Source organism: Aythya fuligula, chromosome 1, assembly GCF_009819795.1.
Source record: "Aythya fuligula isolate bAytFul2 chromosome 1, bAytFul2.pri, whole genome shotgun sequence".
NCBI classification, from domain to species: domain Eukaryota; kingdom Metazoa; phylum Chordata; class Aves; order Anseriformes; family Anatidae; genus Aythya; species Aythya fuligula.
In genome coordinates this window covers 63,592,892-63,606,759 of record NC_045559.1, presented here as the reverse complement: position 1 = coordinate 63,606,759, position 13,868 = coordinate 63,592,892, and the positions used below count along the sequence as shown (strand labels likewise).

The 13,868-nt window shown below is 46.1% G+C and overlaps 1 protein-coding gene across 1 annotated transcript in view; it reads right to left on the bottom strand.

Moving 5' to 3' along the window:
* Positions 1 to 3,358: 3,358 nt before the first annotated feature.
* Positions 3,359 to 13,868, bottom strand: part of TMTC1 (transmembrane O-mannosyltransferase targeting cadherins 1) — a 146,807-nt gene continuing 136,297 nt past the window's right edge. Inside the window, exons 14-20 of the mRNA XM_032191571.1 lie at positions 13,375 to 13,477; positions 10,188 to 10,323; positions 9,602 to 9,746; positions 9,168 to 9,305; positions 8,634 to 8,756; positions 7,428 to 7,505; positions 3,359 to 6,680 (exon numbers count right to left, since the gene is read on the bottom strand). Coding sequence (XP_032047462.1) covers positions 6,540 to 6,680; positions 7,428 to 7,505; positions 8,634 to 8,756; positions 9,168 to 9,305; positions 9,602 to 9,746; positions 10,188 to 10,323; positions 13,375 to 13,477 — 864 coding nt within the window. The 3' untranslated portion in view covers positions 3,359 to 6,539. The remainder of the gene's footprint in view (positions 6,681 to 7,427; positions 7,506 to 8,633; positions 8,757 to 9,167; positions 9,306 to 9,601; positions 9,747 to 10,187; positions 10,324 to 13,374; positions 13,478 to 13,868) is intronic.

The following is a 13,868-nucleotide window of genomic DNA, read 5'->3' as shown; positions in this document are numbered from 1 at the left end:
AGACTGCCCCAGGGCCACCAGTTAGCCATGGCAACCACCATGGCTAGATGTAGAGGGTAAGAAAGCCTTCCAGTCCCAGCAGTCCAAGCAGTCCAGAGGTGAGCACAGCAAGCCCCAGGATGGCTTATGAAAACTAACTGGGTACATTCACTTTTTTTTGATACAGAAGTACATCACACCGGGGCTTACTGCTCTAGCCCCACGCTGTGGCAGACCCCCAGCAGTCCCTGTCCCCCAGCCCACGCATGGGACTCACCACACTGAGCAAGAAACACCACCAGCAGCAAAAAGAGCCCTGTTCCCACCATGGCCCAAGAAGTGCCTGATGCCCAGGCCTTGAGCCAGGCTGTACTCTACCACACACCAGACAACCAGCTCTCCCCCTCCCCAAATTAACAAGCCCCTTTAATAGTGGAGGGGGCCAATCAGTTTTGGCAGGTGAAGCTGCAAACCAGGTGGGTTTGGAGGCTCTCCAGCTATGTCTCACTGGAGATCACCAGCTCCCTGGGCTCTCCTGTTTGTGGTGGGCCACCAGGGACAGTGTCAGGGCCCAACATCTCCCTCACCATCATCACCAGCCCTGGAGTTGCCTCAGCCCTTGCAGTTTGAAGCAAGTCTCTCTTGGTTTTGCAGGGGACAGCTAGTGCAGACAAGGGTGATGCAGCCAGGATCTTCACCCCATGGGCTCCCTGCCTCCATGCCCAGGCTGGGCAGGAGCTGCGGGACTGAGAAGAGCAGTGTGGGGTGTCAGGAGACATGGGGCTGATAGCTGTGTTTGTAAGGCGTGGAGGTATGTTTGCATCTCCTAACCCAGAGGGCATCAAGAGAGCTGTCGGAAACATCCACCAGCTTCTTGTCATTGGGGCTTACAGGGAGGCTTCAGGCAGCTGCCCTGAGTATGAAACCTGATCTTTTTTACAGGGAGGACCACTATCCACATGCTGTGAGAGCAAACAGGGCACAGAGCTGCCTTTTATTCTTGGGCCAGGAACTGCAGAGCCGCAGGGTGCTGCAGTGCCTCCAGGCAGGCAGGGCCCCAGGGTCACCCACAGCAGTATCTCTGGCAGTATCTTAGGTGTCTCCAGCCCATCACAGGAGCTGCTGAACAGTCTGGGGGCTGCACGGCCCTGCCTGCCCCCCTGCAGGCCAGCGGGCAGCTGAAGCCTCCCTTCCTCGGGTAATAAAAGTGATGGCCAACTATTTCTGCAAGCAGCAGAGGGAGATGTTACCACCGTGCTGTATTCCTTGTTCTTTTGGAGAGAGACAATCCACACGCTGCTCCACAGGGGAGGATCAGGGCTATGAGCTGGCGGTACATCTCATTTCTGCAGCATAACGAGCACCTGAACAAAGGAGAACCTGGGCAGCGGGGCACTGGGTAGCAAGCTCCGTTATAAAATCCTGCACTGCCTGGATGTGGGAGAACCCTAGGGCATACAGGCTGTCTTCAAAGTGAGCGTGCAATTCCCCTTCACGCTACAGAGGGCTTTGCACACACCAGGATGTCAGGAAACACTATGCCTTGTGGTCAGGGCTTTCAATTTTCTTCCTGGTCCATTTCCGACAGATGTGTTCATCAACATCATGTATCCCCTGAGAGAACCCAAGCCCCAGGGAAGCATGCAGGAGTACCTGGGGACATCTGCCAGGAAAAGGGGAATTAGAACAAAAAGAGTTTCTTCATCCTTTCTGTTCTTTTTTTCTCTTTACAGTCTACAGGCTTAACTTTGTTCGATACATTTCCGACAGATGTATAAAGCCCAACACGGACAGCATAACAAGTCCAAATCATCAAGACAATGTGCAAGCATCAGCCCTCATCTTTTCCCATGTTCAGGCTCCAAAAAAATGCTTACTCTAATAATTTTATATGGCCAGACTCAAATACATGTGCTGTATAGTTGCTCCTATGTGAGCAATCAGCTGGACTCCTTGAGGAGTAAAATGTAAGGCAACAGGAATAAGAGTAAGAAACTTGTGTCTTTCCGCATCCAGAGGAACTTATTCATGGCTGGTCCTAAGGAACAGACTGACCTCACAGCCAACAGAATAAAACCAGACACGCCACATACTTTTCTTACTTTTTATATAAAATAGACATTTACATACATTTTCTTTTGCAAAGACTTCAAGCATAACTCCTTTATGTGAAATCTAGCCATAAATCCCACAGTGAAAAAAGCAAAGACTTTGCAAATTCCTGTACCACTGACACACATCCAGCTGCTGCTAAGTGTGAATTTATTTTTAAAAGATTTGTAATCCATGGGCTGTTTTCTTAATTTTTAAAAAGATATGCACAACTGATTTAAAAAATTAGATACAGAAATAAGAACCATATGAACAACAGCCAATGCAAACAACTCCCACATGATAGGAACACGCGGCGTGACATCCACTTCAGGCAGAGATTTCTACAGTAATACAGTTGTGGAAGCCGTAACTTTTACAGAGGATACCACGGGGGGTATTTTCCAGAAGAAAAAATTCAGCAAGTCAGTACAAACATGGCAATGAGCTTTTGCACAAAGTTATTGAGATTATCTGAAGCAACTTTGCCACACTGAAACACTAGTGAATGCCAAGCACATTTGCCTTTTTTTCTTTTTTTTTTCCCTTTTTTTTTTATTTTTTTTATTTTTTATTTTTTTTATATGTATATATATAGTTCTGCTGCTGCTGGGTTTAAATGTACATGAAAACAAAAATGGTGCATTTTGAAATTGCTGCATGAGACTGAAAGTTGGTGGAAAAAAAAACTTGTAAGAGCTATTTTTTTCCAAAGATTGTACATAATTTCAATATATGAAAAATTGAAATTGAGCATTTGGTCAATTTAATGCACATATAGTTTTAGGAGACTTAAGCACATACGAATTGTTTCACTGGTCTGGAGGACAGATGGGGCAAAAAATCATATACTTATATTCTAAATGGCCTAATCATTAAAATTGGAATGACAATTACCTTCCTTAACCAGATATTGTATACCATCTTTGCCCTGGTTTCCATAACTTTTGAGAGGCTGAGATGTGTTTTTAAACAGTTTAAATGGTGTCCAGTCTCCCCTGCAAGTTAGGCTCTTTATTTTGCATTTTTTGTCTTAAGACTTCTTACACCCACGTGCATGCTCACACACCCCGTCCTCGCTGAGACCTCTGGAATGAAGGTCATTTTCACTGCTGCATTCGCTTACTGTTTGGCCAAGACAAGTTGCCTGTACATTTTTAGGAAAATCTAGTCCAAGCAGTCTATGACAGACAGAAAATACACCCAACCCCACCCCGCATCATTTATCCTGAGGGATGGAAAAGGAATGGAAGAAAAGAATGCTGGACCTTCAATAAGCAATAAAATAAAACAAAATCCATCAGCTGAAAATGTTATTCATGGGGAAAGGAAAAGGCAACACAATTACTATGTTTTTCATTCAGGATTAAAATGCACAGTGAGTACACAGGAGCCCTGTCTAACCAATTCTGAGTTAATTCTCCACTTTAATATTGGTGAGCATTGAAGTTTAGCCAATGCAACTTACGCAAAGAATGAAGTCTCCTCCACTACGTAGAGCTTCAGCCATTTATTAATTTGTAATCTTTGCTAACCATACAGTGCAGTTGGCAGAAAACAATGTATTTATAATTGATTATTTTATGAGCCACGCAATGCTAGAGGAAGAGGATATTCCCTATGATTAATTTGGATAATATCCAGTTTATCACAAGGTAAGTTGCTCTATTTATCTTTCACAATAGCATTCCCTTTTGGTGGAGGTAACCCATTTCATGTTACATTCCATTGCTCTGCTTTACCTACAATAAATCTTTCGCAAGATTAATTTCCTGAACAAACACAGCATTTTAGCACAGAAACCAATGAGACAGGGAGTCAGATCCAAACTTCACGAAGGTTTAACTGCTTTGGTAGCTCATGGCCTGCATCATTCTCCAAATATTCTGCCAACTTACAGACCATCATCCTGCATAGATGGGGTATAAAGTGCCGGTTCAGGAACACAGGGTTCATTATTGAGTGCTCCTCTCTGCATAGCTACCATAAACCCAGCTCCGAAATGTAGAGAGTCAGCCTTTCATCATATAAACATAACCCAGTTCAGCTGGGATTATCCTACGTGGATATGATACCAGCCTATTTCAGGAGAGTAGATGAATGTATGACATGTCTTCCAACCAAACTACGTCCCTCACTGGAATGTTGGTATCATCTTTCTACATTCTGCAAGTAAGACAGCATTACAAAAATGGTAATCCTTTCCCAGGATCTGGGAGGGGGCACCCAAAGCTTGATCATACACATGTGCCAGGTTTCGGAGGCCAAGACGGTTTTGATTGGATTCTAGGACAAGAACGAGACAATCATTTGTACCAGCTCTCTCGGGAAAGACAAACGAAGCTTTAAGCCAAAGTTAAAACACAAAACCAAGTCACCTCCCTCACAAAGCATTGCTATAAAAAATACAACTTCTTTTATAGTTGAAAAAATATGTGTCATCGGCCACAATTTCAAGCCACACTGCCGTGTGGCTTGTAGAATATATAGTATTTATTTAATATATCTTTATGAGACGAACTTTATAGCTGATATACTTTTTAAATGAGACGTATCTCCCCTAACCACACAGCATCCCACAGGGTCCCCATCTCCTCCTTACCAGTCTGGCAGTGTCTGGGCTGTGCAAAGCTACTCCATGCAAGGTGCCCTGTGGAGCATGTGCACTGGGAACCTGCAGAAATGTTGGGTCAGTAAGCCTATGGCTTTAAAACCTGTGCAACAGGACAAGAGCTGCTGATCCAGCCCCAAGCCCTCAAACCTACCTTCAGCCTCCAAAAGGAAAGCAGGCAGCTGAACAGAGAAGGGAAAATCCACCAGGAAAAGAACTGCCTGGGACCCAGCTGCTCCCTTGGAATTAATGGAGCTGGTTTGAAGGGAAGAGCCCAGAAATTTGTCAGCACCTTCCCCCACTGAAGGTCTCTCCCTCCCACAAACCTGAGAAGCCAGCCTCTGCCCAGCTGCAGACACTGGCTGATCTCTTGGGCCTTGGCCTTAGGTGGCTGGAGGGACTGGTACCCCACAAGTCCAGCCTCACCATGGCTCCAGCTGGCACTCAGACTCTGGCTGAGCAGATGCCTTTGCCAGTCTGGCCTCCCTCTCAGCACCAAACACAGCTGCTGTATGTCAAAAATTTGACCAACAACTGCAGCAAGACACCAGGCTTTTTAAATGAAGCAGCCATTTGCTTTAGAAATAGCATTGGGGGAACCTTCGTGCTGCTGCACTTTTCTTACTTCAAAAATGCAAGTCCCAATGGCCAGCCATGTGGCCAGCTGCGAATGACACTGCCCAATTTGTATAAACCAGAGACAATATATTAATTATTTGACTATAAGTTAAATAAATAAAGCTCAAAAATAAAAGCCCCACTTCTGCAGAGAACTTGTTTTCCCACTTAGGTTTTTTAAAAAATACAAGTTTATGACTGATCAGCTAGAGCTCATTTTCTATATCTTTTGTGGGAGGGGGTGAGAACACTTTGACAAAGTGTTTTGTCAGTGTTATCACCATAATGAGTGGGCTTGGTCCCTGCGCACCCATAAAAAAACCTCCTTAGTACCTTCCCAGTCTACCAAATCATCCCTAATCTCTCTGTAGCTTTAAATTACCTCCTACACCAATCAGATTAGATGTTTTTTGTCTTGTTTTGTTTTTACTGGAGACTGGACAGGAAGACAAGTAATCCTAGAGTTTCCCACTGCCTTTAGATACTTCCATTTTTTTCAGAGTAATAATTATTTGGCCTGCAGGGAGAGAGAAAAGGGTAAAGCTATATGATTTTTGACAATATTCATATCATGAACCGGAATTATTACAAAATGACTATCTTATGAGTAAAACATTCAGCTGAGGTTTTCGCTCAAAGGATCTTTTGTCCTACTTGTACAATTATCCTGCTAGGGTGATATTCAGATACTATTTTCCCTTTCTTTAGAATCATTTTCAAATCACATTTAGAGCTGTATGAATGGCCACCTCTTCCTCACCATCAACCCCTTAAAACCTTTTTATGTGACCATTAGGACAATCTTTCCTGGCTCAGATGGATCTGGCAACACTTGCAATGAAGCCCATCAGTGGTACTTTCTGTGGACAAGGTGAGACTGTTTGAGTAACAGGAGACGCTACTTCACCCCGCTGCAATGAATGAGTGCTTTGTCTCCATGGCTTCCCCAGTGATAACCGTGATATTGGAGTTTTATGTCCCACCCACACTCCTGGTGTGATTAAAATGGGTTCAGCCTAAACATAAATCTTGAATAACGGAAGGTTTCCATTTGTTCTCCAGCACATCCCGCAGGAACTGAGTGCCTCCTGTAACTTTGGTCAAACAAGCATGCATTCACAATTTGCCTTCCATAATTCTGAGTCCTGTCAAAGTTCCTTCAGCATCACTTCAAGCAATAGGCTTCCACCGCATTCTTCTCCAAGGAGCACGAGTTTCCTTCCACTGGTGTGACTGAATGCTATGTCTGATCTTTCTCCTGGACTTCCTGAAACCGTTTTTCTAAGCGATCCAATTTGGCCAGATTCTCCTTCAGCAACTTGCTGTTTGGAACCAGCTGCAAAGCTGTCTCATAGTAGGCACGGGCAGTGATGTAGTTTCCCTACAAAGAAAATGAGTGAGAGATCTCTTTTTACATTCCCTGACATCAAAAGTTCATTGCTTGGCAGCGGTGAAGACCATACTACGAAGGGAAAAATGTCTATAAAACTTGACGTTATTAAATAATGAGAATACTTCTTTATTATGAAATGGGTCACCAAGTACTGTTAGCGTAAACTCGAACCAACACATATGGCACAAAATAGATTTACATTTTTCTATTATGTTGTATCAGAAGAGTTAATTTTACTCAGAAACAGGATACTTTGAGGAAGTCACACAATGTGACTCCTTAGGACCCAAATCATAATGATATCCTAAATTATTCAAAAAGGTAAGAAGCCACAGGGCTACCCATCTATTTCCATAATTTTATGCCAGCATTCTGCATTAGACATCTTTATTAAATTTATTAGGTAGAAAGGAATTTTAAAGGTTGACTCACAGTGACATTTTTCTAAGGCAGGTCAACAATTCATGTAGGAAAACTTTAGAGATGGGCAGGTTGTTCCTTGTAGCCTGCCCTCTTAAAAATATGGGATTTACATATTCCCAAGCAACCTGGATGGAAAAATTTATCTGGAGTGGAATAGACTTTCCTCCTTTTTGAATAAAATATGCTGGGGACTCTTACTGGTCATAAACCTGACCAGAGCTGCACTCTTGGCAGTCTGAAGCAAGTTTAGCTTGCTGTCCTAAGTAGCAGTCTCGGTAGCTGACAGCTTAAGGAAACACAGTGTTGTCATACCTTGATGTGCTCAATGCCTCCCATATTCATCCAGGCCTGCGCTTGGTCTGGGTTGAGCTCCACAGCCCGTTTATAGCTCTACATAAACACAAAACATTTTTAGGTTAAGAGTCTCGGTCTACAAACAAAACCAGTTTCTAAAACCAGAAACTAACTTTCCTCTCCCTCTAAATCCCTTTAAAATATAATTTCAAATTCTTCTCATACACAGTGCACACACTAAATTGCAGCGTCTTTGCAGTAGACGTGACAGATCTTACTGCTCCACTGTGGAGCTCAACTCGTGGGTTCTCCCTGCCCACACAGCTGCATGAGGAGCCACACCAACCACTGTGACCCTATCCTTGCTGCCCTGCACCACTGGGGTCTGCTGCTCATCCAGGTCATTTCCCTGGGCAGGTGTCTGCCACCACAAGCCATGTCTGGGCTGTGGTGCTCCTCATCCTTGAGGCTTTAATTTGGAGCTGGCTGCAGACTATGATAGAGCTGCCAGCACACAAGTTTCACCAGGACCTGAGGGCAGCACTATTTCTCCCCATTGCTTCTGCCACTGTACATGGGAGAAGAAGCAACAAGTGCCTTGTGGACTCTGACAAACAGCACCATTTTTATGGTGTCACACAACAGATTCAAGCCAGTAATAGAGATCTCTAGGGATATTGAGAATAGTCAGGTCTGTCCCAATAACATAATTTTCTGTGCTATTATTCAGCACTAACATAATTTCTGAGCTGTCAAGCCTCTTGCTCCACAGGATAAGCCCATGTGCCAGCTCTTAGTTAATAAGGTGAGATATAATGACATGGTGTGTGCTTTCAGCTGAGCCGTCCTGGAGTTGGCCATTGCCAGTGAGAGGGGCTGAGGCAGGATGGACCAAGGGTCTGGTCAGTGCAACAAGACCTAGGCTCTTCCGTAGTCCAACCATGACCCCATAGTTAACCTCTCAGAGCAGGGAGCTCTATTTCCACACTTAAATAAAAAAAAGGGCTATTGTGAAAGGTAGAAAGCAGTCTTCTATTGAGGAAAAAAAAAATGCAACTAACTCTGGCAAAATTGGTCGCTCCATAACTTTAGCTGTATCATTGATGAACTGATGAGCTCCCAAAGCCAACAGGCAGGGTGTGTGCACCATGGACTATTAGATGCGTTGAGTTAATTTTATCTTTTAACCTCTAAAACTATCCATAGGACTCAAAGCAGTCATACCTCAAAAGCCTCATCAAGGCGATTCTGTTCTCTTAGCTGGTTTCCTTTAGTGAAGAAGAGCTCTGATAAGATTTTTGGATCCTTTGGTTTTAGCTGAAGAGCTTTATCTATAGCTTCAAGTGCCTGTGAAAAAGCAAGAGGTCATTGTATCACTGTATTCTGCACCTTTCCCCTTCTCAGGTCTCTCCACCCCTAAGGCCTCCCAGTCTAGCACCCCAAAGATCAACATGTCATCATCCTCCTTCCCTTACTTGCCCCACAGTTACCACATGTGGAAATGGGTGTTTCAGATGCCTGTGGCTGATGGGCAGTGGGGCTGACAGCAGCATGAGCAGTAAGAGCTCACAGCCTCTGAAAACTACAGTGCTTGGCTTTAGTACTGTTCTTAGATAAACAGAAGGTTTTAGTGGGAAAAAAAAAAATCTCCTGGGTGTCTGCTAAGACACATGACACCTCTGGAGAGATGGAATGTAAAATGCTACCTGAGCTCTGGATGTGAGCCCTCTGGACGAGGACGCCCCGCGACCACAGTACCTTAGCATAGTGCTCCTGCTTGCTGAAGATGGCTGACAGAAGGCGGTAGCACTCCAGACACTGCACATCTTCGCTGAGTATATGGTTTGTCATCTTTTCAGCCTCCTTCGTGCGCCCCATCATTGCTAAAACCTGGGCCTATGGGATCATATTATAAAGGTTATGATTTTTAAAAGCTCAGCCCTCCGATATACAGTGCTGGTGACAGGCTCCTGCTCTCTGACAAAGCAGGGGCTGCTGGTAAGAGCCAGCTGCTCAGACACAGGGTGTGAGGTTGGAGGGAGTGAAGGGGAAACAAGAAGGGTGGGAAAGACAGTCACTGGGTGGCTGGGGTGGAGGGAGAGCCAAGCTCTGAGCCTTGGAAGTGTTCACACTCACGTGGCCACCCTGCTCCACGGGTGGCCCTGGCTTGGATGTGCTCGTCCCACACTCACCAGAGCCAGTCGGATCTCTTTGTTTGAAGGCTGCAGTGATGCTGCTTCTCTGTAAACCTGCAAAGCTTCTTCGTATCGCCCCGTGTTATAATACAGAGCCCCCAGCGGGGACAGGATTTCAGCTTTCCGGGATACCTTCAGTGCCCTGAAATTTGGGAAGAAGAGAGATTTCCAGGTGATGCGGGAATCAGAGCATATGAGCAAGGTGTGGCTTGCACTGGGATGGAGTGTTACCAGTGCAGCACTCACAGAGCAGCTTTGAGCACAGTGGGAGTAGCACTACAAAGCTGAAAACCTTTTGATGTTGTTGTCAGAGCATCCCCCATCCAAAAGCAGCAGCGTGCCCTGCCTGGGGGCTTGGGAATGGTCCAGAGAAGTCAACATTGCCTGAGTCAGTGCTTTCTTTCCAAGCACTCCCCAAAAAATAGCCAAATAAGCAGAAGTAAATCTGATTTCAAGTGGATGGAGAAGGTGGGTGGGAAAAGCCAAGCATGCAGCGATAGATTCAGGTATCGCAGGCACTTTAGCACAGATAAGTCGTGTGCGGGGACAAGGGAAACCTCTGCCCCCCATCTCAAATTCTTACCTCTTGTACCACGCTTCAGCCTCTTTGTTCTGCCCCAAGGAGCGGTGAAGCCTGCCCAGGTTTACCATGGCGACGTGGTGAGCTGGGCTCAGACGGATGGCCTGCCTGTAGTGGGACACAGCTCTCTCTGGAGCCCCTGGAGGACAAAAAGGCTGTTAAACTGGTGCCTCAGAAAAAATCCTGTGGCAAATTCAGCATGAAGCAATGCTCTGGGTTTTCTTTCAGCTCTTATTGGGAACCATTTTGAGAAAGAAATTTGGGAAGAATTGATGTTTCCAGGTGATGTCTGAGTCACAGCAGATGAGCAAGGTGTGGCATGGAGCAGAGAAGCTCTGCACTGTGCATGGCACGCTCACCCCACCACAGTTTTATGGTCCCGGGGAAGGATGAGTGTGCCCCCAGCAGCAACCCCTCTGTCCACCTGGGAGGGAGAGGACCGCCCCAAAGTGCATGTCAGCACACAGCAGGGCTTGGGATGGCTGACGGGCAGAGGCAGAGGAGTGTGAGCACAGATTGGGATGCCAAAAAGGAGGCTGGGGTGTGCAGGAATTATAGCTCTCACTGGTACAGCACTCACACAGCAGCTTTGAGCACAGCAGGAATAGCACTAAAAACCTGCTCAAGCCACTGAAGAACCTCTGATGCTGTTGTCAGAGCCCAGCCTTTCTAGAGATTAAGTGTAAGGAAAACTGCTGACAGGCTCCAATATTTGGAGAGAATCCTGAGAAACAGACTTTGCAGGGGTAGGTTTTAGCAAGTTGAGTACATTCAGCAAAAAAAGGCTCCTGACTGAACGCACCCCTCTATCGTGGTGCAGGGGGGATGTAACAATCCCAGTGCAGGCTGGGGTCATGTCCCACCTCCCAGGAGAGCATCCTTCTACCCTGGCCCACCAGCTGTGGGTGCGCAGTCAACAGAGACACGGAGAACAAGCCACCCAGTATTCCCCACAGCCCCACAAGAGCTGCAGATAGCTTCAGGCACTTCAAAACAGAGAACATTCCCTGTACCTCCGCTGCTGGCCCTGCTCAGTCTGCGTGCACTGCACCAGTAACAGCTAATTCCCACCTTGGCACAGTAAATCCAACACCACAGTGCCTGGATGCCCATCCTGGAGCACGTAGGCACCGTCTCCGTGTTTCAGAGGAGCCATTGGGTGGCACTGCTTCCCTGTGAGAAACCCTCTGCCTGGGTAAGGTCCTGCGGACCATGACATCACCAAACACCACAACACGAGACTGCAAATGCCTTGGAAAGCCCATCAGAACTCACCAGCACCCCGTATTTTTAGGAAATGCCAATGTTCAATCTGAATGGAAGAAAGGTGCCAGACCATTCATCCACCACCTTAAGTTCTAGTTCTAGCAGTATATTTTTATTTACCTAAATAATGCCTTTCCTCAAGAGGGATCTTGCAGTGCTTTCCTCAGGCAGAGCCTGCTTACTACTAATGGGGCACGGTTAAAAATCTCAACATTTCTGTAATGCAAATATTATAATTTTAGCTACAGTGCTGGTTTAATTAGTTTGTACACTCTGTTTGCTGTTAGTGCTGAGCAGATGGAAGTTTGGGAAAATCACAAGCACAAAACACGCCGAAACAAGCAGCTGGGCAAGCACCTAAGTCCTTAAGGTCAGCCAGTGCCACCCCTGTTCAACACGCAGGGGTAATACACGTCACTAAGGGAGACACACTGAGTGTCTATATTCGCTGCCGAGTTACCTAGAGATCCAGCTCTCCAGAGCTGACACTTACTGGAGGCTCTTGCACAAAATCCTGCGAGTTACTTGGAGTGGTGCTTCACGGTGATCCCCCTGTGCCCACGGGGGAAGAAGGCAGCCTGTGACAGACTCACTGCAAGCCAGTTCCTTTGTGCTGTGTCGTGTCTCCAAGAAGGTTAGTTATACATCAGGCCTTTAGTTTTGAAATTCAGTGTGGTGAGCTTTTTTTTTTTTATTATTGTTTGCGTGTAGGAGAGTGTAGTAACAAACAGGAAAAGTTAGGTTGGAATTTGGCAGGACACACGTGCAAAAAAGAAAGCACAATGCATCGCATTTGAACCAAAAATTCTGGTAGGAATAGAGTAGTTTATCTGGGTCAGGAAGCAGAGAGAAGTACAACACCAGAGTGAAATTACCGAGGAGTTTTTATTATTTGCACGTTTGAATTTTGCCAGGGCACAAACTCAGAATCTCAATTTCTGCTGTTAATACCACAACTTTTTTGAGTACAAATATTCATTTTGGCTTTCTGGTTATTTCACATTGGTAGTCCAGAGGAGTGATGTCTGAGTGGCAGCTCAGAGTGAGGACAGCCAGCTGCACACCGCCAGACACCGCTTTTTGCCATCATCCTTGCTTCCCAAGCACCACCGGCGCCGGGCACAGTGTGAAAGGGACAGAAAGGGCAGCAACTACACACTTCAAGCCTATGATACTTCATCATTGAGTCACAGCTCTGTTCTGGAGAGACTTCAGAGAGCAGCTTGCTTTCCACTAGCTGTTTGTCAGTTCAGACTTGGACTTGCTTATAAAGCTGTCAGTAAAAGGTGGCAACTGCAGAGGCACTTTTTTTTCTGTTATATGGATGCCAGGAAGTGCCTGAGTCCACGGAAGTTGGATGGGAACCAGGAGCCCAGAAAAGAAAGGCTTTGTTTGTCATTATGGAGCTCCCGAGAAATCAATTCACCCCATAGTATCTTAGGTTTTGTTTTCACAGATGATTGTGATTTAAAAGCCATGTTTATTTTTATAGTAGTGGCACTCAACCTTTAGTCAAAGAGCTGCTTTGTCACCAAAGAGCTGCAAATGCTCCAAAGACCATAACGATCCATTTGTGTGCCTGGGGTTGTACTTGATGCTGCCGTGCCTTCCTGGAGAAACAGTAGGATTGTCAGGGTGCTGCCCAGCTCAAATTGAAGAGGACAACTGCCTGTGTGAATATGGTGAGAAACGCTGTAGGAAACATCCAGGCTGGATGCCACTGCTGCACACTAACCACAGCGACTACAAATTTCAGCACACTCTGCCATCCCAGTAGAGCAGGGATATTTATTTCCAAGCTACAGGGGAGGCACTTCTACCACTCTGGAAGCTTTTGACACTCTTTTAGAAGTGTACTGCTGAATAAAACAAGCCAAAGCAAATAAGCCCGAGAGAGAAAATCCCCCGTCCCACAGTCACTTACCGGTATCAACCAAGAAAACTCCGTAGTTGTTATGCAGATCGGAGCTCTCTGGACAATTCTCTATGCCAGCCTTGTAGACCTCCTCTGCTTCCTTCAGCCGTTCCTTAAAACAGAAGGAGATGTCTTAGCCGTGGCAGAAACGGTATCAGCACCGTTTGCTGGGTGCCTGCATTTTGTGGCAAGGCTCACTTTGGCACTGCTGGTGCCCTTCCTCCCTCGCCACATGGGGAGCTCAGGCCCCAGTTCACCCCACCAAGCCTGGCCATGACCACTGGCTTCTTGGAAGCCAAAATTTTACCCCGTGGCGTGGATGCGGTATGTCTTGCTGTCTGGTACTCCACAGCAATGCAGACAGCTCTCCCCCCCTACACTCGCAATTGGAACTACCTGTGAAATACAAATATCAGCTGGGAAAGGTTGGGCGGTTTGTGTGCAATGTCAGTGAGCTTCAGCTAGCACGCACCCAGCTGGGAAATGCACAGCGACAGGGGTCA